The 27,704-nt window shown below is 47.8% G+C and overlaps 1 protein-coding gene across 3 annotated transcripts in view; it reads left to right on the top strand.

Moving 5' to 3' along the window:
- The window catches only part of HK1 (hexokinase 1), a 1,728,681-nt gene that overhangs the window by 960,636 nt on the left and 740,341 nt on the right, over positions 1-27,704 (top strand). For all 3 annotated transcript variants that reach the window (XM_085603586.1, XM_085603588.1, XM_085603587.1), the window contains one exon: positions 23,771-24,075. In XM_085603586.1, coding sequence (XP_085459712.1) covers positions 23,771-24,075 — 305 coding nt within the window. The remainder of the gene's footprint in view (positions 1-23,770; positions 24,076-27,704) is intronic.

The raw sequence follows: 27,704 nt of genomic DNA, 5'->3' as shown, positions 1-27,704 counted from the left end.
ATTACCCGCACCTGCTCTGCACAGACACAGTAAGCACCAACTATATCCCAAAGGAAAAACAAAAATGATTGACACACAATACACATTTTGCATGAATCTAAATAACATTTGATACACAATAAAGCAGAAGCTAAATATGTTGCAATTATTACACCATTTAAAAAAAAAACATTCATGCAGGGCAATTATAATCAATTGAAGGAAACAGTACAAAAAAAGTTTTCTTACCAAACACATGCAACTACACAAACAGAAGATCTACCAGTGCCAAATTGGAAAGCAGGAGTCGCCACCAAGGAAATCCGAAGCGTTGCACTAGAATAAAAAGGAGAAACGAAACATTAAGATCACAAATACAAATGATGACATGAAATAAAACAGTTATCATTATAAAACACTATGAAATCTGCCCTGAAGGGGACACAAAGCAAAGGGAAGAAATTGACATCCTAGAGGGGAGTGACCCTTATCCCAGCCAAACACCGGTACAAACATACAAACGCTAGCCACACACATCGCCAGCCAAAAGCCTTTTCACATAGACCGCCAGCAAAATCCGCAGATCAGAACATACCATCAGCCAGACAGCAGTTCACACACAATGCCAGCCAAATGCCAGTACACACACAGCCAGACAAATGGCAGTTCTCTCACATACACACAGAAACTTATTCCCTGGTGTCTGGTGGAAAACAGTCAAAACCTGTATTATTATATTTGGGCCGCTCCCCGCCATTTAAATTAAATATTCTCTGTTGTTCAGGGGTTTTCTGTCCCCCTTGGCCACAGATTTGCCTAACAATATGTCCTATCTGCCCTCTGGAGGGGGGTCAGAGACACACAAAATATTCACCTAATAATAGTGAGCAGTCCTTTCCGATACATGTAAATAAATTAATCTTTGTTGTCTAGTGGTTTTCAGCCCCCTTGGGGGCAGATCAGCTTACAAATTGGCCGATCTGCCCCCGGGGTCAGAAAACGGCCAAAATACTTCCCCAATAATGGGGAGCTACCTTTGCCCTAGGAGCTGCACCCTGGCATGTGGTTTTCTGCCCACCCTTGGGGCAGACCGGCCTAAAAATATGGACGATTTGCCCCAGCGGGGACAGAAAATGAGCAAAATATTTCCACAATAATGGGGAGTGGCCCTTGATCAAGGGGTCACTCCCCAACTTGAAAATAAAAGAATCCCTGGTGTCTAGTGGGTATCTGCCCCCCTTGGGGGTAGAGCAGCCTAAAAATATGGCTGATCTGCTCCCGGCGGGGGGGGGGGGCACAAAATACGCAAAATATTATCCCAATAATGGTGAGCTAACCTTGCCCAAGGGGCCACTCACAGCAGAAAAGAAAATCTGTGGTCTGTAGTGAGTGTATTCCTGCTGCACGATCGCGGTCCCTCCCACGCTCCTGCAACAGGAGTGCATTGCAGAGAGACAGCGTGGTAAAAGGAAAAACTCTTTCCTCCAGTGGGAACGGTCCAGCCCGATTTGCCTTTTCAGGTCCTCCCTGAACTAGAACAGAAGCAACCAAGCACCAATTTTGCACTAGTTAGGGCTCATCAGCCAGGTATAGCTTGGTTTTAGTGACATAGTGTGCACGGGACCCACACCTGGGTATACCCTGCACACTAGGGAGCGAAAAATTATGGATTGCGATGCGTCCCTAAGCGATAGCCAGTGGCTGATATTAATTCAACCATTCCATCCATGACCTCGTTTTTTTCCCAGTTTCTTTCTCTTAACATTCCTATTCTGATCTTCTCTGTGTTGCTTGTCAGCTGGTCTTTGGTTGAATTTATTTCTACCTTCCATTTTTTTATTTATTTAAATCTGTTTATTGAATTTTGTGTTACAATTATTGTATACGATTTGCACATCTGCTATAATATTTTGCATAATATACATTGGTGCAACATTACAAAGCTTGGGCGCATGGTGGATAGCGTGTGGTACTGAGCAGTTAACTGTATCAACGGGGATGTATAGGTAAGAGCGCTTATAAGGATGAACGGTTGAAGTTTGCTGGTTCAGATAATTCACTTGCTACGTCCAATATTCCACGGTGATGAGGCTGTTTTCATACCCTTCAATAAACAGGTGAAGTGAGTAAAAAGAACGAGACATCTGATCATAACATCAATAGGCCCTTTGCACACTTTGATCCACCCCTCAATTTGTTTGTTTACAACTGTTTAAGTTATTACAGTCCTATGCAAGCGTTCGAGAAGATGAGCAGGTACAGTCACAAGGAATGGTTGTTCCATTGCAAGCACAGTTGCCATACATAGGACAGTCAACATATTGTGTACAGTTTTTCTATCACAGTGTAATGAGAATTCCGATGCTAACTTGATTCCATAGAAGGGGTGGCACATTAGCACATCTATGTTCTAGTGTGCTTAAATTAGGAGTATACCTCCAAAGCCAGCATTATTAAAGCGTGTAGCCTTCTTACATGGCTTTTGGGATGAACTAGGAAGAGCTTGGCCCATTTGAGACGTTGATTGGCCCCTTGCTTGCATTTGTGGCAAATATATCAGGCCTGTTTGCAACTCTGAGCGTTAGGAAGAGGATGTGGTGAGTTGGGGCAAGGACTTCGACCACTCACTGCTTGTCTACCTCAATTGCGCAATGGTGGTCTTACGGTATCTTGGTCTGCTGGAGAGGCGGGGACAGAAGCTTGTGCCTCACCTGGTAGTGCGCCCTGAAAGTCATGCAGAATAGCATCCTAGTTTGCTGCTATAGGGACTTTGTGGAGGCCTAAGGTATCCACAGTGCACAATGCCACACTTTCCGCCACACTCCCACTTCCAGGCCATGGAGGTGGGAGGGTCGGGTGACTCATCATTTCGTGATCAGGTGTTAGGCTGTCAGTATACCCAGGTCAAGAAAGTGGGAGGTGACCTTCTGCCGTTTGCCTCTATGGTAGAGGTGCAATATATAGGGTGCGGTCAGTGCAGACAGCCAAAACAGTGCAGACCGAGCGCCAGTAAGCATGCAAAGATGTGCAGGCACACAGCATGTGAAGATCAGCATCAGTGGCCTGGCACCTAGGACATTTGGCGTCTCTGTGGTGAAAAAATCTGTGTATTTTGGCTGGGGTGAGGTATGCTTTTTGTATTATGCAATGATGGATGAGGCGGAAGTGAGCGATATGGGGAATATAGGTGGGACTACTCAGCACCTCAGCCCATTCCTTATCAGCGAAGGAGCGATGTCTGTCTGCTTCCCAGTGTTGTCTCAAGTGTATGAGCACCACCTCTGTGTGTTGGCGTAGTGAGTCAGCGAACCATTTGGTGAGATGCCTACCCCTACCCATGACATGCAAATACTGGATAATCAAATGCGTTGTGTGTTCCGTGGCCATGTCCCCCCATTTGTTATCCAGGACGGCAAGCAGGGAGTTATACAGTAGAAACTCATAGCAGGTAAGTCATTTATTGCTGTTAGTGTGTCATAAGGAAGTAGGTTATCGTCTTTATATAAATCACCTAGCGTTTGAATTCCCGCCTCCAGCCAGTCCGACAGTTCCGCAGTTGATGTGATGCCACCGTGCATACCTTACAAGGGCAGTGCTGGTGCATACGGCAACGTCGATCGTGTGATATAGATGCTTCTACGGAAACATAGGTATGCAAACCACAAAAGAAGCAGCTCAGGTGATCTGCATTTGGCACAGGGGTGGAATACCTGGATTATGGATGCTGCTGACCAGTGCGGGGAGACAGTTGCAGGGTTGTGTAGCTGAAGTCCCGCCAGCCACCTCGTTGCCCATTGCAGCTGCGAGGCAAGATAGTATTGCTCCATATTGGGGCCACCAGTCCTCCCCTATCCGTTGATAGGTAAAGTTTGATATGGGCTACTCAGCAGTGGGTGTTGTTCCATGTGCATTCTCTCATTGTCCGTTCAAACATGCAAAAAAGAGAGGGTGAAATGTGCAGAGGCAGGTTGGTGAAGTAGTATAGTAGCCTGGGTAGTTCCACTATTTTCAGTAGAGCTATCTGGCCCGTAACCAACAGTGTACTCCAAAAGTACATCTGGGACCAGGGTGCGGGGATCACCCTTCCCAGGTTACCATCTAGAAGGTCCTCTTGTTGGTGATACACTCTGACTCCCAGATAACAGAAGGTGTTAGGCTGCCACCTGAGGCGACCTCTGTGGAGGTGAGAGCTGGATCTGAGCGCCCGGGCGCAAAGGGTAGAGACATGACTTGCTCCAACGAACACGCAGTACGGAGAGGTGTGCAAAGTCGGTGTTGGGGCCAAAGCAGTTGGGATTGATTGTGCATCTCTAAGATATAACAGAATATCATCTGTGTATAGCGAGACTATATGTGTGCCGTCTCCCAGGGGGATTCCCCAGTCCGCCCCCCCGCCAGATTCATGGCCGTGAGCGTCTCGACTGCCGGCGTGAAGAGCAGTAGGGACAGCAGACATCCCTGTTGGGTTCCACGGCATATTGGTATGGGGCGGAGATGTAGGGACCAGTCCTCACCCTGTCCGTAGGCATTGTATATAGCAAGCGGACAAAGCAGGAAATCTGCCCTCAATTCCATATTTGGTCATGACAGCAAAAAGGAAGTCCCACTCTATGGAGTCGAAGGGTTTTTCGAGACCTAAGAGTGGGGCCACTGTTGAGGGGAGTAAGTAGAGACCCTGAAGAATGAAGAAGCACCTCAGGTTTAACGAAGTGCTACGAGATTGAACAAAGCCATTCTGGTCGGCATGGACCAGAGCTGGAACCAACGGATCTAGGGGGTCAGCAAGTACCTTAGCCAGAATGTTATAATCCGTGTTTAACAGGGCAAGCGAGTGATAGGATCCTAGAACAGTAAGATCCCTGTCCGGCTTAGACAGAAACAAGCAGTGCATCATGTAGTGAAGTGGAGAGCTTCGCAGCCTCGAGCGTAGCATTGTATAGTGCATGCAATTGCGGGATTAATGTGTGTGTGTGTGTATGTCTTGTAGAACTCAGAGGGTAGGCCGTCGGGTCTTACCCTATGAAAGAGTTCTGAAGGCTTCACAAATTTCGAAAAGTGAAATCGGTTCCCCTAGTTCTGCGGGCTGCATTGGGTTGATGACGGGGAGCTGCTGCTGAGAAAAAAGGCCGCAAAATGTACGTTGTCGAAGGTAGTGGTTGAGGCGTACAGAGCTCTGCAGTGTTGAGTCAATTTGGCGTGAATTTCACCTTGAAGCGTGTGCAACAGTCTCCCCATACAATCCCGTAGGGCTTAGATAGGATGATGAGCCTGCTCCTGGCTTATAAGCAATGCTAGGAGGCGACCCGCGTGATACGAGGCCGCATGAGTTTGGGCAGAATGTGCTGCGTAATTTATGCACCTAAAGTGTTCTAGGAGAGCAGCATGTTCCTTGCGTTTTGCATCCAGTTTAGGTGCACATTCTGGCCTCGTCACTGTTAGCGTTTCCAGCTGTAGGAGTTCACGTTCGATTTTTCCCTTATCGTAATTTAGCTGTTTACTAATTTTCCATCTTGCCGAACCTGGTAAAGAGTGCTGCCGATCCTACTATGCAGTCTACGCGGACGTGCAGACCAAGAGGTGCCGAGTAGTGTGAGTACACTCTTGTGTTAGGGTTGTGCGAGTATTCGATACCGAGTCTGTGCGCGGCAGGCGGGGAAATGCGCGAACTAGTGTTGTCGAGGACGGCATTGAAATCACCACCTATCAGCTATGGGGTTTTGCTCCATTTGGCCAGAATAGCATATAGATACAGAGAAATGTTTCCTGGTCTGAGTTAGGAGCGTATATTGCCCCCAACAGGAGCTGTAGCCGGTTGAGGCGACATCTTATAAGTACATATCTTCCACATGGGTCCACCTTCACCTCCTCTGCCACAAAAGGGGTCCCCGCGCTCACCCAACTCCGTACCCCCCTGGAATAGGATGAATAACCGGCAGCAAACACCTGACCACACCAGTGACGACAGAGTCGGTCAGACTTCAGGAGCGTCAAGTGGGTTTCCTGCAGGAGAGCCAAGTGAGCAGATCTTCGTTTCAGATAGGAGTAGATAGAGTATTAGCATGAGGGTGTGTGCATGCCCCTTACATTCCATGTCATAATGTTGGTGTGAGCCATACCTGGGTTAGTATTCGGTTCCACTTGCAATGTAGCTGTTCATGATAATGGGGTCCTGTTGTGTGCTGCATGCGGCATACGTGAGAGGGGCCTGTCAACATAGCTTGGCTGAAAAATTATAATAAGGGGGAAACAAGATCAACATGTATAACATTTTTGGCAACTTATCAAGAATCTCAATCAGAGAAAAAGGAGCATGTGTACCAAAGTAGGCTTTTTATCTTCCTTGCACCCCGGATGTAATGCATGGGGCGTACCAGCTGTGATGCGTGTCAGTCTGAGTAGCAGGCTTACGCGCAACAGTGCGGTGTCCTGCCCTGTGCCTCTGGGCGCTTGTGTCTCTTATTAGTTTTGGTCTGGGGCTGGAATCACCCACGGGTAGCCTTCGCAGCAGATGTCTTCATGAGTTACCAGCAGTTTGGAGACGGAGTGTTGTTGATTGCCCAGCCAAGTCAGATAATGTCATCAGCGGTCTGCGGTGTCACGTACAGTGACTATGTGTCCAGTCAGCCTCTCAGTTCCAGCGGATGAGGACGTGAGGATGTATGGCCAGCAGCTTCCATCCAATCCCACGCATCTTCGGGGGAATCAAAGAAGCAAACATTGTCACTCAATCAATCTTCTTTATTCGGTTTATGCATTTTAAACCATAAAAGTACATGATAAAAACAGCGCAATATACATAATTAAATTTAAGATCAAAACTGCCCGCGTCATAAGAAAGAACAAATAAAAGTTTTTTTAAAAATCCGATGTAAAACAGCAATTTTAAATGCAGGTATAAAACTCTAAAAACTTTTTTAAAATTCTAGCACAAACGTTGACTTGCTTGCTGGCACCGCTACTTTCAGAAACAAACTGACACTATTAAGAATATCCTCATCATCCAATCGGAATAATACATTATTAGGTTCTCTAAAATCACTGAAATGTAGTTTCTTAATCACAGGGAGCAAGATCATTTTAGTGTATATGGAATAAAAATTGCAAAAGAATAAAAAAAGCAACATAGATTGTCCGGATTTCCCTTTGCATGGACATGGGCAAATATCTAAATTGGGTTGAATGCCTAATGGGAAGTTTAATTAATATTTTATTATCCCTTCCCTGAAACGGAACAGCAAACTTCGTTCCAAATCGTTCGCGTAGCCAGTCAAATAACTTTGGGGTGAGCCAATCCGTCCCTGGATTCTACTTAGGTAGACCATTGCTCTATATTTTTCTGACTCCCACTTCACTCTCTCTGCCTGCACAAATTGGTACCAGCATGCCTGCAAATGTTTCTTATTAATAATACAAGGGCTCCACTTGGTTCTCAAATAGTTGACTGAAACCCATCTTATGCAAACAGGATTCAATATATTTTAACCATGGAATTTTTCTGCCTTTATCACATGCAAGGCAATCTTTTAAAATATCTATCATGAGGGCTCCCTCTGTATTTTGCCAAATTACGTGCCAACAAAGCAGCGGGCGGACACTAATGTAATCTTAAACATAGCGGATGCCTAACTCGCTGTGGCAAATAAAACTGGAGCTTGAAATCGGCGCTCCCAGGATTTTTCTACAGAATCTGTTTTCTTCTTGCTATACTTGGTGACAGTTCTCAGTTCCCCAAAGTTCAGCCCCGTATGTTGCAGACAGGATGCACTGTAATCTATAGATCTTCAATAAAGGAACCAGGACATTCCCTTTACTAGGACGTGTTAGGCTGAATAGCGAACCTGCGGCTCCGGAGAGTTTGTTCCCACGATTTGCTATATGCACTTTCCAAGAGCCACTATCACCAAAAGTCCTGTCTAGGTAGGTGAAGGTGCTTGTTCTTATTAGGCAATGATCACCTAACTTAAGAGATAATGTATTATATTTCTTGGGGCCACAGGACATAATAAAAGACTTATTAAAATTAGTTTGACGATCTAATTGATGCCATAAATTTAACAAAGCCGTTCACTAGAAGAGAGAGGGCCTTCGAAGTACAGGTCATCAACACGGCATTGTCGGCGTACAACAATGCTGGTATTGGGGAGCTTCGGATTATGGGAACATCAGTAGTAGTGGGGATTAGAAATGAGTGGATCATTAATATATAAAATAAGTACAAGTTGGGCTAAAACACAACCTTGTCTCACCCCTCTCAGGATGTCGACATCTTCGGAGACTTCTCCATTAGCAATAATTATTATTCTTGCTTTCATACCTCTGTGCAAGTAGGCTAAAAAATGCGCTAAGGCTTCTTCCAGGCCAAGGGAGATTAATATGGACAATGGCTTGGACCGATTAACGCTATCAAGCGAACATTGTCTTTGTCCACTACGTAAAGACGTACAGCACAGAGCATTGCATATTGAGTTTGCGACGGCGATGCTTGAAAGCTAGCAAAGAGCTTAGTTGCTTCTGCACAGATATTGTGTAATCCAGAGATAGCATGACTGAGGCACTGTTCACATTAATTTCTTTAAGTTGGCGTGTTTCTCGTGGCAAGCTGTCTCCGTCTCTGTAATTGAAGAGGTGAAGCAGAAGGGGTCTAGGGTTAGCTCCTGGTAGCAGTCTCCGTGATGGCACTTTGTGTGCTTGTTCAACCATTCAACACCCCCTCCCCCGGACATCGGTCGTAGCCTGTGATTCGAGCAGGTTAACCTGGGCCCAATCAGGTCCTCGGGTCTTGGATTTGTAGAGGACAGCACTGGATCACAGATAAAGAGCAGAGGTCTGTTCAGGCGCTGTACGCCGCCAGGTTCCAGTCAGGTGCATAAACGGAATCTTGCAGTTCTGGTGCCCCGCCCAGGGTCAGTGCATTTTGGTGAAAGCCAAGCCTACAGGTCCCTACATGTTTCGCCCAACTGAGACACTCGCTGCAGCATCTCACAAATGGTGATAGACCTTAGAGAGTCAACCGATGCAGGCAGCAGCTGAGCAGTTTCGTGCAATAAATTACATCACAGACCAAATGGGGGTAAAAGGTCGCTTTATTAGCAACAATCAATTCAATTACAATAAAGCAAGCAAGATTAACACAACTCAAATGTAACCCCCCTCCACCCTTCCTTGATCCCCCATGAATTTTCCCCAAATTGATCTCCCATGAAATTTCCCCAAATTGATCCCCCATGAAATTTCCCCATATTGATCCCCCATGCCATATTGATCCCTCATGAGTTTTCCCCCATATTGAAAACCGTCCCCAACCCCTTAGATTGTCCCCCTTCCTACCTCCTGCCTCATTCCTCTGTAATCTGTTTTCCCTCTGTCCTTATGCTATTCTGCCTGCCCCAACACTTCCTACCTGCCTAAATCCCGTCCAAATCTGCCCCACCGCAAAAAACTAAACCTCACTGAACCTTGAAACCCCAAACCTAGCTCCTAGGAAATCTAAATATCCTAACTAAAGGGAGGGTGGGAGGGGCACGAAAGGAAAACACAGCTTCCTACCTGCCTCACAGGACCCCCAAGTGACCGTAATTAGAAAGTGGCGTTTGAACTCGCCGCGTTCTAAAGCAGGCGCCTGCCTGCACGTGCCCACTCTGGGCCATTCCACCGACCCTAAGCGGGTCGTGGGGGTGGCATTCTTTGAATGCCACCCCCAGGCCTCCCATCGGGCAATGAATTACATCACAGACCGAATGAGGGTAAAAGGTCGCTTTATTAGCAACAATCAATTCAATTACAATAATGCAAGCAAGATTAACACAACTCAAATGTAACCCCCCCGCCACCCCTCCTTGATCCCCCATGAAATTTCCCCCATATTGATCCCCATGAAATTTCCCCCATATTGATCCCCCATGAGTTTTCCCCCATATTGAAAATCTTCCCCAACCCCTTAGTTTGTCCCCCTTCCTACCTCTTGCCTCATTCCTCTGTAATCTGATTTCCCTCTGTCCTTAAGTTATTCTGCCTGCCCCAACCCTTCCTGCCTGTCTAAATCCCATCCAAATCTGCCACCAGGAAAATCCCTGAACAGGTGTTTTTCCTGCCCCCCCCCCCCCGCCCCCCCCCAAAGTATTTGAATTTGTTCAAGGTTCCCCATTCAGTCAAATTAAGGTCAGCATTTCAAACCAAATTCTTTAATCAAATAGATTAAATAAGAATAAACGCATTTACCTCAATGTCGCTCCAACAGAGAAAAAACGAATGAACATGCATAATAAATGACTTTGAAATATATACAAGAACTGAGAAATAAGGGACTGTCGCCAATACAGCCCTTAGCCCCAAGGTTGTAACCCCAACAAATCTGATATTTTTTCTTTGATATTCACTAAATATAATTTGTTAGCTATAAATAACAGGTGAAACCCGTCTGGCCTGAAAAATTGATAATCATCCTTGCCAATATCCTCATGGGCTAACCAATTTATCCCATTAATGATAGAAAAACGATGCAGCTCCCTATTGACCTTTCTTCTGGCTCTGTCAACTGCAGAGAACTTATCAGCACCCCTCCACACCCTCTTTGGAACCAGAGCTGTTAGAATCCGTTTTGTGGAAAGCTAAGACGTGATGATTCGTTCCAAGTCAGCTTTTATCTAAATAAGGAGACCCAGGCACAAAAGTTGCACCAAGTCGTTTTTTCCCCCAAATGAATCAGAAGTACATTAGGGCATGGTTTAGAAGAAAGTAACCTGTTTAACAACGGCAACAATTGACCCCAATGCATGCCACTCTTTCCCCACCAATCAATCTTGATGTCCTCATAGCTGAAACTTAGGTTAAGTCCATAATGGTTTTGTTCAGCCTGTCTGGCTGCCCATTTAATAAAGGAGTGTCTGACGATCCAGACGCTTGCCATGGATGCCGGACGGGTCAACAGGGCACCTAAAAAGAAAAAGATGTTAGGAAGGCCAAAACAAATCTATAAATCATCTAAATCTCTAACATACTTTAAACAGCAATTGGATGACCAGCGACCTACACATTTCAGCTGTTGTAGCGAAAACCCCCCTCTAAGAGCTTCTGAAGCCGCGCCTATTTTAAAAAAATGTGTACCAAATTCCATGGGGTTGAGACCCAAGATACGCAACGCTTTCCGTAAAACTGCTAACGTTTGGGAAGCTGTTAAAAAAGAACCGTCCTGGTGCTGAAAAACGAATTCTCGTGAATAGGTGTTTGCTGACCTAAAATGGAACCAAGCTGAAGTTGGGCAAAGCAGGCCGCTAAGCATCCGCAATACCACAGTAGCCCCTTTACCTTTTTGATCAGTTTTTGAGAATTCCAATAAAATATGTAGAGACTGCTTTGTGGTTGAAACATTAGAGGCTTTTAACCCCTGAGAGGTTGACTTACCCAATAACTCTGAGACCCTAAAGGCCCTAAAAAATAACCATAACATGCAAAGTTTGAACAACAAAAATTCAAAATTGAGATAGCAAATTCTTTGTAAAATTTCTATTATGATGGCCAATAAGGAAAGAGATATAGACTTTCTTAATACAGTAGAGCGCTTCTTTATTTTAGACCAACCTTGTAGAATTCGCCTACCCAGTTCTCCTAAAGATGGCTCATTCCCCCAAAAACACTTACCATAGAAAGAGACGCCTGACAGTTTTCCAGCAATTGTAGTAGCTGATATATTCCTTTCAATATTGTCCAAATCGAACCTTAAGATATCTTTGTTATGATTTATACAATCTATTTCATCATTGTTGTGACAAGCCGCACCCAGATGTAGGAATGCAGCTCAAGCTCTTCTGTAAGCTAAAAGTGTACTGTCAGCAAGAGAGTGTTCAACTAAGCGCTGTATCTTTAATCTGCTAGCTCCCATCCTTCTTGAGGAATCTGAGTTTTCACTGAGTCTGCTCCAGGTACCAAACCACGGAATCTCTGCCACTGGGAACGAGATAACGCATCTGCTATATTATTATTCACACCTGGGACATGTTTTACCTTAAACGTTCCATTGAACATCAAGCAGCAAAGCATGAATCTCTGTAATACCTTTAGCAGATGTCTATCTTTGGCCTTTTGTCCATTTACCAGCTCAACCTCAGTTTTGTTGTCCACGTGGAAAAGAACGGTTTTATTTGCCAACCATGTGCCCTAAACGGCCAATGCTACAATCAGAGGAAAGAATTAAAAAAATGCTATACTACGCTTTTCTGTAATCCACTTCTCTGGCCAGGTTTCAGCGCAGCACTTGCCATCCCAGAAGAGCCCAAAGCCATTGGCCTCTGATGCATCAGAGAAAATCAAATCTGAATTGACCATAAATTTTTTTTGTCTAAAGACCAAATGGTGACTCCATTGAAGACCTTGAGAAACATAATCCATACTTTAAAGTCAGCTCTCATAGAAAGAGACACTTGACCTCTGTGATGAGGTAAGGTAATACCTGACATAGCAAAACCTAACCTTCGACAGAAGGATCTGCCAGCTTACACCACTTTGCACAAAAAAATTAAAATGACCCAATACTTGTTGAATATCGAACAAGGTGAGTTTATGAGATAACCTAGCATGTTCCAATAAATCCAAAATCTCTTTTACTAATGGCATTCTGGCCTCCATTTTCTTTGTGTCAATTTCAATGCCCTGAAAAACCAAACATGTTGCAGTGACCTCCGTTTTCTCCTCAGCCAGAGGCACACCTAATTCCTTGGTTATAGCCTGAAAAGACTGAAGCGCTCTGCTACACTGCTGAGTCTTAGTTACACCAACAAAAAGAAAGTCATCCAGATAGTGTCACACTTGAACATGACCTAATCTAAAGGAGAAAAGCCATTGCAAAAATGAACTAAAATCCTCAAAAAGTTGACAAAACGTTATCAACAAAATATTGCCCTTCAAAATGGATACCAGGCAATGCAAAGTTCTGTGGGTTTACAGGTAGTAATCTAAAAGCAGATATAATGTCACATTTTGTCAACTCCGCATGTGAGCCGGTTTTCCTCACCGTTTCGAAAGCCACGTCTACTGAAGCAAACTGTACCATAGTATCTTCTTTAGCTATGAAATCATTCACTGACGAACCTTGTGGCCAAGATAAATGTTGTATCATGCGAAATTCGCCATGTGCCTTTTTTGGAACAACACCCAAGGGAGAAATGATAAGGTCAGGAATGGGCCAGGTAGAAAAATGACCAGCCATTCTGCCTTCAGCAATTTGAGTGAAACATTTTAGTAATAATGTTTGGAAATTGATTAGCAGATTTCAAATTAAGAACAAACCTGCGGCATCTAGGACTTTGGTAACCAAGCCGGAAGCCTTCTTTGAAACCCTATTCCAATTTTAAAGCTTTGTCCTGCAGAGAATAGAACTGAAGCCAATAACATAGCTAATATCAATAGGGGTAACTGCCCTTGTGGTTAGGCTGGAATAGAGCACCCCGCCCTCTACCATGACTGACAGTATACTCTTGGGTTTGTTCGCTGAAATACTGCAAAATGGCTTACTTACCGCCGCATTTTGAACACTCATATCTGTATTTGAAGGGATACCTCTGGCAGAAACCCCAGTTAAAATTCCAGCACACTCCCGGGATGAGTGATTGGGGTCTGAACCAAGTACCCACCCCTCCCAGGGTGGGTCTGTTAAGAAAAGGCTGGTGCGTAATAGCAGGCCCGCTGGCAGTAGGCATGGTAGGCGGAGGCCTCTGTGGATACATCCATTGAACCCATAATTCGTTGTCAACCTCCCCCCATGGTTCATCAGGAATGAGGACTAGCCGGGCTCTAAATTCCTCATCATAGTGAAGCCAAGCAAAACCTCCAAATTCGGACTGAACCTTTCTGATTGTATCCAAGTATTTAAAAATAGATATTGCTCGATCTGGGAATTTCTCACAATAAACACTTTGTTGGTAGGAACTTTAGGTCTCTTCGCTAATTCCCAAGCCTCTTCTCTCAAACCTTCTTTAGACTGGAGTTCCCTGTGAAGCAATTTAAAAACATCAACAAACTCACCTCTCCAAATCTTTTCTTTGGTATTCTTGCTTAAATGAGAACCGAGGGGCATAGATAGACCGAATAAAGCTTTCTTTGATTGATTGATAGACCCTTGTAAGGAAGCCTTTTTAAACCTGTTACCTTCTCTTTATCTTCCTGTACTTTAGACTCTGCCTCATTCTGAGCCAGTTTGTTAGACCCCTGTAATTCTCCTGTGTCCTTATCAGTACTGGAAGCTGACGATTGTTGTGCTTCCGAAGGTGACTCACAATGATAGCAAACATTAGCATCTGTATTGTTACCTTCAACTAAAATCTCATCAGCTTTGCGTTTTCTGATATTGGCATTACCTCACGGACGATTACATTGCAACTCACCTGACTGAAAGGGCTTGTCCAGCGTTGAAAACGTCTTTGCGCCGGTACATTTACTCCCCCCGGAATATCGCTCGAAGTCTTTCCAACTCAGTTCTGAATCTTTCATCTGCAAAATATGAGCTTTGTACATCTTATTAGCAATTCCCCCTGCTGGATTGAGGAAAACTTGTAAAGCCATTCTCCTCCCCAGCCCCAATTTCACCTTCTTCCAGATCAGAAAATTCATCAGCCCCATCATCATAAACCCCCTGAAAGGCCCCACTGCAGGATGGTTGAGCCCCTTCCCCTATTCCACCATCAAAATGTCTCCAGTTCACCGCTTTTTTTAACGCAATTTTGTGGTTAGCCAAAAGTGCTGGGAAAACCGCAACCGGATTTTCCGTTTGTTGTTGGGGAAGAGAACAGGACACTTTAGACCTGTTCAACGATGTATCACTGCACCTGATGCCCTTTTGCAGTATTATCCCATCATTGGCCTGCAAGCCGTTGGAACTCGCAGACATAGGAAGCTCCACAGGCATGTCTGATGAAGAGGAAATTATTTTACCCTCATCACTAACCCACACCCATTGGCCCTGCCCTCTTGGCGCGCTCCTATCCTTAACTAATGAATCTCTGACACTGCCAAAATCAAGTTGTGAAGGGAGAACCCCTGAACTCTGATTAGAGGGCAAAATCTGGCTGCTTATAGCTGACTTTCCACCAGAATAGCTTTTCACACCAACCTTGGAAATGTCCCCAGTGGATGAAACCTCACTGCTTGAGGCTGACTCACTACTCTCACAATAAAAAACTGGCGAAAGAGACCTATCACCAGACGCAGAACAAACGGTTTTTGACAAACGAAATTTGTTACCAAATATAGGAATATCCCTTTTAGCAGTTGTATCTAGGCAAGTAGTATTCTGATTGAAGAAGTTTGCCTCTGAGGAAGCAGGCTGCTGAGATGAGGTAAGAGAAAAATACCCTTTTAAAAGTTTAACATTACCACTGCGTAACTTAACCTCACCAGTCTCAGGGGAGCTGTCAGATAAAGAACATGCTAAAACAGTAGCAGAAACCCCGTCTGAAGAAGCCCTTCTTTTATTTGCCAAACCAGTCCATGTTTGACCTAGCACTCCTGGGGCCAATAAATCCTCCCTCCCTGCCTGACAAAGCACTCTCAAGGCTTCCCTGACCTCAGTAGCAGACTCAGCCATTTTTTTTTTGTCAAAGATATGTTTATTGATAAGGAAACACAGAGAGAAAACACAGGCGACAATCCCGCACAACTTCCCTCGCAGGGGGACGAATAATAGGAGGGGAGGCCAGGAAGCAACACCAGCAGCCGGGTCTTTGACCATGCCAAGTAACCAGTCACATAACGACAAAGTCCAATACTGGGCCTGAGGCGTCCAAAGTGATGGAGGGGCCCGCTTCAGCTTGGCAGTATGCCCCCGCAGAGTGCCAGCCATCGGGGCCGAGCCCATCAATCGAGGAAGATCCGGCCCTTCCCTCCGCCTCCAGGTGCGTCACCGTAAACCAAACCCAAAAGAAAAGAGAAATCCCCCCATCCCGCAACCTCCCCAACCCTCCCACCCTCCCCCCAGTGGTGGTAGCACCCAATCATATGTAGGCCACTCTCCTATCGGCATTTATACCTGAAACAAATGGAGGGCTCGAATCGAGGGAGGACACACCGCCGCCGGCAACCTCCTAGAGAGAAAGCGCACCAGTGGTCCCCAGCAGAAAATGAAATTCTTAAAGGACCCCAGGAAGACATCCGCCATACGTTCCATGCTCAACAATTTCCACAATCTTGCATGCCACAGCGATATCGCCGGGGCCTCTCTCTTCTTCCAGGCCGTCACCAGGGTGATCTTAGCCGCCCGCGTCTGGTGCTCGAGAAGGGGATCTCGAAGGCCCAGTAACACGTGAGCTACGGAATCCGCGATCGGGTAACCCAGGATCCCCTTAATATGGGACAGTATCTCCTGCCAGTATGGGCGGATGATCGGGCAGTCCCACCAAATATGGCGAAAGTCCCCCAGGAGACCAGAGCCCCTCCAACACCTATCCGAAGATGCAGGGAAGATGCGGTGTATTTTGGCGGGAGTGAGGTACCAAATATCATCATAGTCTTAAGGTGTGCCTCGCGAAGTTCCACCGAGTGATTGTGGCTGGTCAAATCTCGCCACAAGTGAGACCACTCTTCAGCCGTGATGGCCCGCTCAAGGATGTCCTCCCAGAGGCCCATGTAGCGCGGCCTCGGGGAGAGAGCGGTTGCCAAGAGGTGGCCATAGATAAAGGAAATGCCACCTCGCATCGTCGAGGTGCGCGAGAGAAAGGCCTCAAAGGGGGTGGGTGGCCTAACCGCCGCCTCTCGAACCGACGGAGACATAGCCCAGTGGAGCAGTTGGGTGTGGCGGAACAGCTCCGTCTGGGGAACCCCATAATCCCGTCCACAGTTGGCAAAAGTGAGCGGGGCAGAGCCATGAAACAAATGCATGAGAGCGAGACAGCCCCCTTCCCTCCACGCGTCGAAAGGACCCTCTTGCATCGCAGGCAGAAAGGCCGGATTGAAATGTATGGGAGTAAAAGGTGACGGGAACGTAGTCCATCGCTCGTCCCCAGAAATAGAATCCCAAACCTTAAGGGTGGTGCCGGTAGGTGTGCTGACATACGCATTTTTGAGTCTGTCCCCCTTAGGCTTCCATACCAGATCCCATATCGTGCGCCCCGCCACACTTCTGTCCATGTGGAGCCAGTGTTTCTCCGAGAGCGGCTGGGTCCATTCCAGCAAGATCCGCAATTGCGCAGCCTTATAATAGAGGAGCGGATCCGGGAGGCCCACACCTCCTTCTCCTCGAGGGCGCCGGAGAGCGGCAAAGGAAAATCTAGCCCGCCCCCCCTGCCATACGAAGAGGAGCATAAGAGTCTTTACGCGGCGGAAGAAATCATTGTCCAGGACAATAGGGAGCGCCTGGAACAGATATAAAAGCTTTGGGAGGAGCGTCATTTTAATCGCATGTATCCTACCCAACCAGGAAATAAACAACGGTTTCCAACGGTTCAAATCAGCCTGGATCGCAGCCACGAGAGGGGGGAAATTGGCCGAATATAGTTTCCCCACTGTGGGAGTCAAATGCACCCCCAAGTACAGTAATGAGGTATGAGTCCAAGGCAAGGGCGAGAGCGGTCGGGGGCGCTCCACCTCCGCCGGCGAGAGCGTAAGATTAAGGATATAGGATTTGTCATAGTTCACCTTAAAACCCGCCACTGCCTCAAAGCGCGCCAGGGCCGTCTGTACGTGGGGGAGGGAGTGCGCAGGTTCCGCAAGCGAGAGCAAGACGTCATCCGCGAACAAGGAGATCTTGTGTTGTTCGCCCGTAAAGGGTAGCCCTCGGATGTCCGGATACTCCCTTATCGCCAATGCCAGGGGTTCAATGCTCAGAGCAAATAACAAGGGGGAGAGTGGACACCCCTGCCGCGTGCCCCGCGAGTGCGGGAAGAAGGATGAGAAATAGCCGTTGACCGCGACTCGCAAACGGGGCCCGCTATAATTGGCCCGGAGCATGGTCAGGAATCTATCCCAGAACCCAAAGGCCTCCAAGGTACGGAAGAGGAACTGCCAGTCCACCCGGTCAAACGCCTTCTCGGCATCCAGACCAAGCAACACCGCCGGAATGCGGAAACGGTTGGCCTTTTCGATGAGGTGGATCACCCTCCTAGTGTTATCATGGGTTTGACGCCCCTTAATGAACCCCGATTGATCCGGGTGGATTAGCACCGGCATCAGGTCCTGCAAGCGGGACGCGAGGATGGAAGAGTAAAGTTTGGCGTCGATATTGAGCAGGGCGATCGGCCTATACGATGAACAGACAGTGGGGACTTTACCGAGCTTGGGGATGACCGAGATGACTGCCTCCGCCATAGAAGGCGAGGAAACCCCCGACACGGCCATAGCATTGAACAGTTGGACTAAAAAATCACTAATATCAGCGGCAAAGGTCTGATAGAAGAGGGCCATGAATCCATCCGCACCAGGCGCCTTGTGAGGCTTCAGGGCCTTGATGGCACCCAGCACCTTCTCCCCAGAGATGGGGGCAGAGAGCAGTTCGTTCCAGGCCGCAGATACCCGAGGGAGCGGGAGCGCGCGCAGGTAGTCCCTCTGGGCCACGGGGTCCAGGGATTCCCCTGAGTATAACGTCTCATAAAACTCGCCGAAGCGTGCAGCCTTGGCAGCATCGCAGTGCTGCAGCACGCCGGTTGCGTCCCGAACCCCTCCTATGTAATCCCGCTCACACTTACGGCACAGTTGGCGGGCCAAATGACTCCCCACCTTATTCCCCTGTGTGTAGGAGAGATGACGGAGCTTCAGGAGGGTGAACTCCGACCTATTATTGTAATGAGCCTGGAGTTTGCCCCAGAGAGCAGTAAGTGGTCGCAACGTTTGTTTGGAAGGTTGGGCCTTATGCGTACGGTCCAGCACTGCGAGTTCCGCCTCTAACGCCTCCCGTTCCGTCCTCCTCAATTTATTCAGAGCCGCGTTAATGGCCAAGCAACTACCCCTTACTGAAGCCTTTAAGGCATCCCAGGTAGTAAAAACCGAGGTCTCCTGCACCGGGTTAAGCTCGAAAAAGTCCCGGATCGCTTTACGGAGCTCCTTGCAAGAGGAATCATCTCTCACCAGGGAAGCCGGAAAGTACCACCTGCGCGGGACACCCCCCACCGGCGCCCACTGAAGCCCCAGCGCAAACAGGCTATGGTCAGAGATAGAAAGAGGAAAGATCTTGGCCTCACTCAAGGACCCCCGGAGGGACTGACTGTAAAAGATATGGTCCAAGCGGGAGTACGATTGGTGCACATGAGAGAAGAAAGTGTAGTCACAGGAGAGGGGGTGCAGGGAGCGCCACCCATCCAACAACCCCAGTTCCTCAATCCGCCGGCGCGTCTCATCAGAGAACACACCGGTCTCAGCTCTCCGGCGGTGAGAGCAGTCCAAGTCCGGATCCCAAACCAAATTGAAATCCCCCAGGACGAAGAGCACCCCCTCCACAAAGTCCTCTACAGTTCGTAGCAAGTCCAAGAGGAAGCTATTTTGCCCCACTTTGGGAGCATACAACACAAGGAATGAGCGCGTCCTCCTGAGCAGCACCCCCTTGACAAGGAGCCACCTACCCTCCCTGTCGTTACGCACACCCAAGGGCTGAAAGTGGAGAGTCAAGTGGAACAGCAAGGCCACTCCCCTATGTTTCGAAACCGCCGAGGACCTATAGATAAGGGGGAACTGCTTATGTTTCAACCGGGCATCATCCCGTCGAGCCAGGTGGGTCTCCTGGAGGCCAACCACATCCAGGTGGTTATCCAGGACATATTTCCAGACCTTTTGGCGTTTCTGGGGAGAATTCAACCCCTTTACATTCCAAGTTCCTAGGGTAACAGGCATTCGTCACAACGTCCGACTCGCAGCCCTCTCAGGTCAGCCACAGACAAAGCGCAACCCCTGTCCCAGGCACCCATCTCGTCCAGAAAGGCCCCGTCAAAAGCAGGCCAGCAGTGCACCTCAGGACCACAGCCTTCCGACCCTCCCATGTTATCTCTCCGAAGGCGGCCCTCAACCAATACACGGCCAGAGCAGTAGTTCAAACAGCAGCAACTCCCTCCCCCCCACATCGCTCCGGCCCAAGGCCCCCTCCAAAGCAAGCGCGATTCCCACTCCGCCCCCCAAGACTGCCCCCATTCACCCTCCCCGGCCCCCCTCCCAGGACCCCCACGGAGCGCGAACCACACAGCCGCCATTGAGGCAGGTTCCAGCTACCACAACTGGCCCACCCCCATCCCACCCCCACCCAACCCCCCCGTTTGTCCCTACCCCTCCCCCAGGAACCCCGTTCAAGAAACTCAAAAAAAAAACAAATGCAACAGGCAAATGACCTAACGGACCCCACCAAAAGAAAGTCAAGAAAAGGAACATTGCAACCAAGAGGCTGGTGTTGAGACCCTCAGAGAACGGGGTCTCAAATAACGGGTAGTGTCCCATACGTTCTCCGAACCGGGGTATCTTCCCCAAAAGTACATAGTTACCCACGGTACCTGAACAGGAGGAGGGCGTCCCTCCGCCACCAAACAGTCTTCCCTCTACCTTCAAGCCGCTGACGAGCTGTCCCGCGGCGACGGCACCGTCACATTCACCACGGAGGCCACCGCTTCATCACGTTCCTGCTGACTAGTCGCGGTATCCGGCCCACTCTGTGCCGCCAGTCGCCCCACTCTGTGCCAGGAGGAAGAACGCCGTCTGCGCCGTGATGGTGAGTGCCCAGATCCCGGGGAGTCCGCAGTGTAGTCCAACCCAAGAAGGTCTCTGACAGCCTGCAGAGATCTAATCGGGACCAGTCTGTTTTGCCACCTAAAAATGAGGCGAAAGGGATTACCCCAGGAGTACGCCACACTCTGGTTGCGCAAAAACGCCGTCACAGGCCGAAATTCACGTCACTTCTGCAGCGTAGAAGCTGCCAGATCCTGGAAGAGTTGGGGATGATGATCCCTAAATAGCAAGTTAGTGACACCCCGTGCCTTCCGAAGAATACGTTCCTTGAGCTGGAAATCATTGACGCAGACCAAAATGTCCAGAGGGGAAGCCCCTGAGCCCCTCGGTAGGCCCACTCTGTGGACTCTGTCCATCCTGACTTCGTGAAGATCAGCTTCGTCAAGGATTTGCAAGAAGAGAGCCTCCACATACCCACGGAGATCTCCAGCCTCGCCCCCCCAGGGCACCGCTCGGATGCGGATGTTGTTCCGACGAGACCGGTTTTCCAGATCTTCCGCATGAGCCTGGAGATCCAGGTTCTGCTCTGTTAAGCGGAGCACACCCTGTTGGAGCTGATGGACGTCGCCCGCGAGACCCAGATCATGCTCTTCCAGCGTTGCCACTCGCTCGCCAATGCCATCCACATCTCGTCGCATTTCTCTGAGATCCAAGGTAAGCTGTGAGCGGAGATTCGATATGTCTTCCTTGATAGCGGAGAAGAGCTCCAGCATAAAGGCCTTGGTGGCCGGCGCGTCGTCGTCTCTCTTCTGGGGGGAAGCGCTGGTCCCCGGGGGCGTCGGCGGCAGCGCACCTCTCGGGGGCCCCTCCCTGCCCGATATTCCCTTGCGGGGCATAGACGTCATCACGACCAGTACAGCGGATGCCCGGAATACAAGACCTCAGGTAGGCCGCACCGCTCTCGTCCCGGCCTCCTCACGGCTGGTAGACCCACCGTCACTGTTCACCAGGAGCCAGCACTAGACCAGTGCCCCAAGCCATGGGCTCCCCGCCGCGTCGCACGTCAAGGCCGTCGCGTCACGCTGCCCCGGGCTCCGACACACCGTCCTCTCGCCACAGAAGCCCCCCCCAACAGCGCGTAGGGGGTCCAGGCCCGGGCCAGACCGCTCACTCCAAGGGCACCCCGGTAGGCGGCCGCAACCAGGATGGGAGGAAAAGACACCGGGGACAGCCACTAACTCCACACTCCGCCGACCAGGTCAGTGCCCGCGTCTTCACTGGGTGATCCCGGCCTCGTATTCTCCAGGCGGGAAGGCGCGTCCCATCAATCGTACCCCCAGTTGCCCAGCCAGCAGACCTCTCCTCTCCACTAGGCAATAGCAGCGTTGTCCCGCATGCAGCCCCCAAGGGACCACCGGCCCAGCGACAGTCCAACCGGGGGGGGGGGGGGGGGGAATGATCTCACCGGCGGGCTCCAGCAGCAGCTCGAGAGGGCAGTAGGCCGCACTCCAACAGGGATCCCTCAGGCCCGGGCACTTCACATGGGGGGCGACCCCCACTTCCACAGGCCCCCAGCTGGTACACCTCCGCTGGTGGAGCCCCCACGGGGCCCGCAATCTCTCAGGGCCGGGGCACTGCACACGCCAGCTCTCCACAGGCCCGGCTAGTTCCCGGCTCCAGCGGCCTGGCGCCCTCCCTCAGAGCACAGCCTCCGTCTCACTCCACACCACCTCTCGCAGGTGGGGCCCCCACTCCGCGCGGCCGCCGCCAGCCGCAGGCTCGTACTCCTCACCACGGCGGCCCCGCTGCAGGGTCAACAGGGCACTCCACACCAGCCAGGCCACCAGTCCCCACTCCGCAAGGTCTGTTGATCAGGCGCGGGGATCAGCGCCGCAGCGGGAGCGCGGCTAAGTGCACCGCCCCCAGCCGCGTCGCTACGCAAGTCTCCCGGTCGCGGCCGTCGACAGCACCACAGGCCCCAATGCCGTCAGGGGACCCCGTCTCTGCCCCCAGGGCCGAGACGGGGCTGATCTGACCTCCAAGCCGGTGCGAGGTGGGCGACGCTGTGTGGGGGAGGGGGCACACCCTGCACCAGGCCCGTCGGAGGGCCTCAAGTCTTTCTCATGCGCCTCACTCACCACTCCACATGTCACACAGGAGCCAGGTTGAAGTAGAGAAGGGCGTTTCTCTTTCCCTGCGTATGGCTCCCGTCCGACACCTTCCAGAATAGCAGGAGGAGGTCCAACGTGCTAGCCACACACCCCCTCCCCTTTATTTCTACCTTCCATTTTGGGTAATGGTGTTTGCTTGGATTCCTCCCGACGGCTTAGTTCATTGTCACATCAGTCTGTCTTGCAGGGTGTAATTACCTCTACCAGCCTATTTTTAGGGTGACATGAGTTGTCTCGCCCCGTTTCCGGTCCTACTGATGTCTCTGGACTTAATGGTCGGGTTTGGGTGCCCTTAGGGCTTGATTGATCTTTCAGAACTGATGGTTGTTTCATGTCCCTTTTTTCCGTCCTATTTATACACTGAAAAGATTACGTTCTACGACAGCAATAAACCACGCGTGTTTGAGCTGTTCATTTGATTTCCAAATGCAAACAAATTTTGAAAGTTTGCATTCTGTGCCGTGTTTTGAAAATAACAATTGTTGCTGGCCGTGCTACATTCAGTGACGTAACAAAACGTGAGAGACCTCCTGCAAGGTACATGGACCCCCCTCTTCCGGATTCAATCAGGAGCTCTCAGACCAGAGTACCGTGCTGAGAGGGGCCCCTGCAGCTTAGGGGCTTCCCTACATGCTGGGGCCTATGTTACTCCACTGGCTGCGTTTGTTTTTTAACTCATTTTGTTTTTAATTTTCATTTTTTCCATAATTATCTTAAAAGTGTGTAGCTGATCATGACTTATATTTTTATTACTCGGATTATCAGTGTTTGTAGTGTAGCACATGTAGGTAGGTGTGTAACAACTGCATTCTGTTTTCACAGCACCAGAAATGAATCCCGTTCTTGTCATTTATGTGGAATCCGGCTGTTTTGGCAAAAATACCAGCTTGTGCCAAATTATCTGCCTTCTTAAACATCTCACTTAAATTCATGATAGTCTATTCATGTTCAAAAATGTTGTGAAATTTGTACTACATTATTTTAATTTATTTTAACAGGTACGCCAGAAGATTGCACAAAACAGTAAGGCGCTTAGTGCCTGACTCGGATGTCCGATTCCTTCTTTCTGAAAGTGGAAGTGGCAAGGGTGCTGCCATGGTTACAGCAGTTGCTTACAGGCTTGCTGAACAGCACAAACAGATTGAAGAAACCTTAGAAGAGTTCAACCTGTCCAATGAACAATTAATGGAGGTGAAAAAAAGAATGAAAATTGAAATTGAAGCTGGTCTGAAGAAAAAAACTCATGAAAGTGCTAAAGTTAAAATGTTGCCGACCTTTGTTCGTAGCACGCCTGATGGATCAGGTAATATTGCTTTCAAAGTCCTTCATATTAACTGTGAAGACCTCATTAGATCCTATAACTTTGTTACAGTGCCTCACTTTACCAGAGCTGATGAAACCTGGGATAGGTTTAAAAATATGAGAAATTAAACAAAATATTGTCATTTCACATTAGATTATGTTGGTTTGTTAAGTAGCATTGTCTTTGTAATAAAACAGTATGGTGTGCTTGCTAATAGCTTTGAAGTTAGAGCGCTGACAGTAGCAATAATACATGCATGATCTTGTGCAAAATGACTAAAAGAAAAGAATTGCCGTGGTTAGTGGTCATGCAAGCAAGTGGATGTGGAAGGATACATCCAAACAGCCAACAGAAAGAAGGTGAGACTACAATTCCCCTGTGGGCCTCTCCGAGATGTGACTGCCAATGTATCAGGCTGAAGGTTCCTGAGCCAAATAAGCCAGTGGCTGAAGAAGGTTGAATTAAAGCCCCTTAGACTATGTGTACAGTACTGTTTATGTTGCTCAAGCACCAAATCTAAAGAAGAGTTGGTAACGCAATAGATCTCTTAAAAAGGTGAGCTTTAACCTATTGGCTTTTACATTTTTTCCCACTTGCGCTCAACCCTTTGTTTAAGAGCGCATGTGTCATGACATTGTCTACGACTTAGCAAATATGCTATTGTAAAGGTCGTTGCTTTCTGACCCCCATTATCAACCAAGGCACTCTTCACCATAGCACCTCCTCCAAGTTTCTCTAATCAACTAAGAGCAGTATTATCCTATTTGTTTTAATCTCACTGAGAACAGCATGTGGTTTTTTTTCCTGACTCTGCATTAGGCACAAAACCCATCTTTTAGCAAATCTAATCTAGAACAGAAGAGCCATGGTTTTATCAGCTCTATAATTCCATATTAATTACAGAAAAGAAGAACTGTGATTTCCACTGTTTCATTCCGTATCTTAGGCAACTTAAAAACATCAATGATAAGGGTCAGTGTTGGAAGGGAGAACCTACAAAGGCGATCATAAGCATCAATATGTTTCATATCTAATAGAGTTAAGTGTGCTGCCTCTAAGTAAGTGATGGTTAAAGATGCCTGGGGAGATAACAGGTATTTATTTAAGTGGGAGAGGGCTCCAGTGGGACAAGGACAAATGACCTGACTCTTGAGAAAGCACAGTAAGGGAGATTGTGATTATCCAATGTTTGTAGTGGAGTTCAGGAGGATGGACTGGGTTGTAAAATATGACAAAGTTAGTGAGTACTGCTTACAGTGCACCCTACAGACTGAAATACCTGTGGGCAGTACATTATGGTATAGATTTAGAGGCTTGCACATAGTATTGGAATGATAGCACAGGAAACTGGTCAGCCGCAACTGTGTGTTTCCCTCTACTTCTTACACTTCTTTCAGTGTCTCAAATTCGCTCAGTTGGATTAAGATAGACACACAAGCTCTGGCCTCAACATCCTTGGCCTCTATTCTGACATTGTCAGCATGCCATTAGTGAATACTGCAGTACTAGTTTTCGAGGTAAGTAGTAAAAGAAAAAGAGGTATGAAGCAAACAACAAGAACAAAACCTATAAAAGGAAACATGCAGGGTTAAAGCCCAGGAGCAAAAGATAACTTTAGAAAGTATCTACAGTTTGAGACAGCTGCAGAGACAGTGGGTTGCGCAGGATGCAATTTAGTGGTTGGGGATATATGGTAACTAGTAAGGGGATAGAGGTACATATTGCTACATTAATCAGGCCAGAAAGGGTCAATTGGACAAAAAAAGACATCTTGAAAGATAGTCCTGAAATGCCAATGGACAGATAAAACATGAACGATTTGACACATGATAGGAACAGTAGTAGCATATTACTATAAAGTCTTGATCAGCAGGAGTAAATCGGCAGAGGTGAAGAGAGAGACACAGACTGGCATCTGATAGCTGCATTGGGTAAGTGCAACAGGTTGTAGTGTGTACCCAGACACGAATGGCGTTTCATGTCCATAGTGTTTAACCAGTGAAGCCTAGGCAAGAGCATTGCATGCTGTACTTTATTAGTTGCAGTAGATATTATACGTGTGGCAGATATGCCCAGACGTGGGTCTGGTGCTCATTCTGCCATCGGACACCAGTTTCACCTCACTGATGATACCAAACTCGATATTGACTTGTTGTGTTCCCTTGTCTGGTGGGCCTGACCAGGCAGTTCATGCTGAGCTGTACCTATAGGATCAGATTTGCATATGGGAGGTCCCCTTTAAGAGTTATAGTGGTTAAAAATAATTGTCTGGAAGGAGGCGCAAAGTGACCACCAGTGGATGAGATTGATTTAAGATTTCCTTTCATTACTTGTTAATTGAAGGAAGATCATGGGGCATATGTGAGAAAAACAATATGATACATTTATTTGTAGTAATGAAAATTCCCAGAAGCCTGGTAAAAACATTCAAATGGGCTTATAAGAAGATTTGAGTTGCACAACCGGATTTTGAACTGGGATATGGCAGTGTATAGAATTAAGCATTATACTTGACAATTTGATATCCCAATTGTGTGGACTGCCTATCTCAGGCTACGCAGGACAGAGGCCAGAGTCTTGCTCTAATCAGTGACTGAGTTACCACACTGACAAGGCACAAAAAGGTGGACTAGTTTTCTCTAAGGGTAGCCTTGTCTTCTCTTTGGAAACTTGGCCTGAGCTTTAAGTCAATGCCCTGAGAAGTGAGTGGGGTTTTGTGGTAAATAAACTTACCAAGAAATAATTCAGTTTCAGAAATAAAAATAAAAGTTACAACCAAATGTAATTAGTAGGAGTCACATTTGTTGAACATTTACATTTACATTTACATAGACCGGCGTCTGATAGACAATGCAGGCATGTTGGATGCTCATTGGATCATCCTTTGGTTAATTATGTTGTTGCAACTTTTCTTGATCTCAATTCAAGTCAGCAGATTGTACCATTCGGTCATATCTGGTTCAGCCAATGTAAAGCCACATAGCTGTGATTCAAGGTCTTAGCCATAGCCTTTTGCAGGGCTGACAAAACTCTCTGAAATGCAAGAACGCTTTCTTTATTTTAATGAGGTTGTTCTTTAGATAAAAGATGTCCTTATTCTCCTATATCTTCTTGTCCTTTACTTCCACAAGCGGCAAAGAGTCCCGCAAAATGGGGGTTTCTGAGCAAAGTAGAATTCCTTCTTGTTTCTTGATGATTGTTATGTTTGAAGTGGTCCCAATCAGGACAGATAACTGGGATAACATGTATTTCTCCCAAAGGTAAAATACACAGGTCCAGAAATCTATTTGGAATTTCATCTGCCAACTGTGAATTCTCCTATCTGATCAGCAGACTTCTTCTAGTCCAGGACCATATTATTCCCAGGCACTTCATGTATCAAGAAGCAAGGTCACCAGCTTGCAAAGCAAGCTGTCGGCTGCAGGCTCAGATTTAAGTTTACCTGATGGGCTGTTGAAGTAACTGTCTCCAACAGTTTTTGAACAAATCTTTAGAGCAGAATTTAGCTAGTTGTTCGTCTTCGCTAAGAACAGGGAAGGCATTCTCTTCCTTTGTAGGCTTTTTCTGAATCTAATGGATGGTGCAGATGGCATTAAATGGGTCAGGCTGGTGTGTTATATGCAAGTTTG

The sequence above is a fragment of the Triturus cristatus genome, chromosome 1_2, assembly GCF_964204655.1.
Source record: "Triturus cristatus chromosome 1_2, aTriCri1.1, whole genome shotgun sequence".
Classification (NCBI taxonomy): domain Eukaryota; kingdom Metazoa; phylum Chordata; class Amphibia; order Caudata; family Salamandridae; genus Triturus; species Triturus cristatus.
The sequence above is the reverse complement of the archived record's forward strand: the minus strand, read 5'-3'. Positions and strand labels throughout refer to the sequence as shown.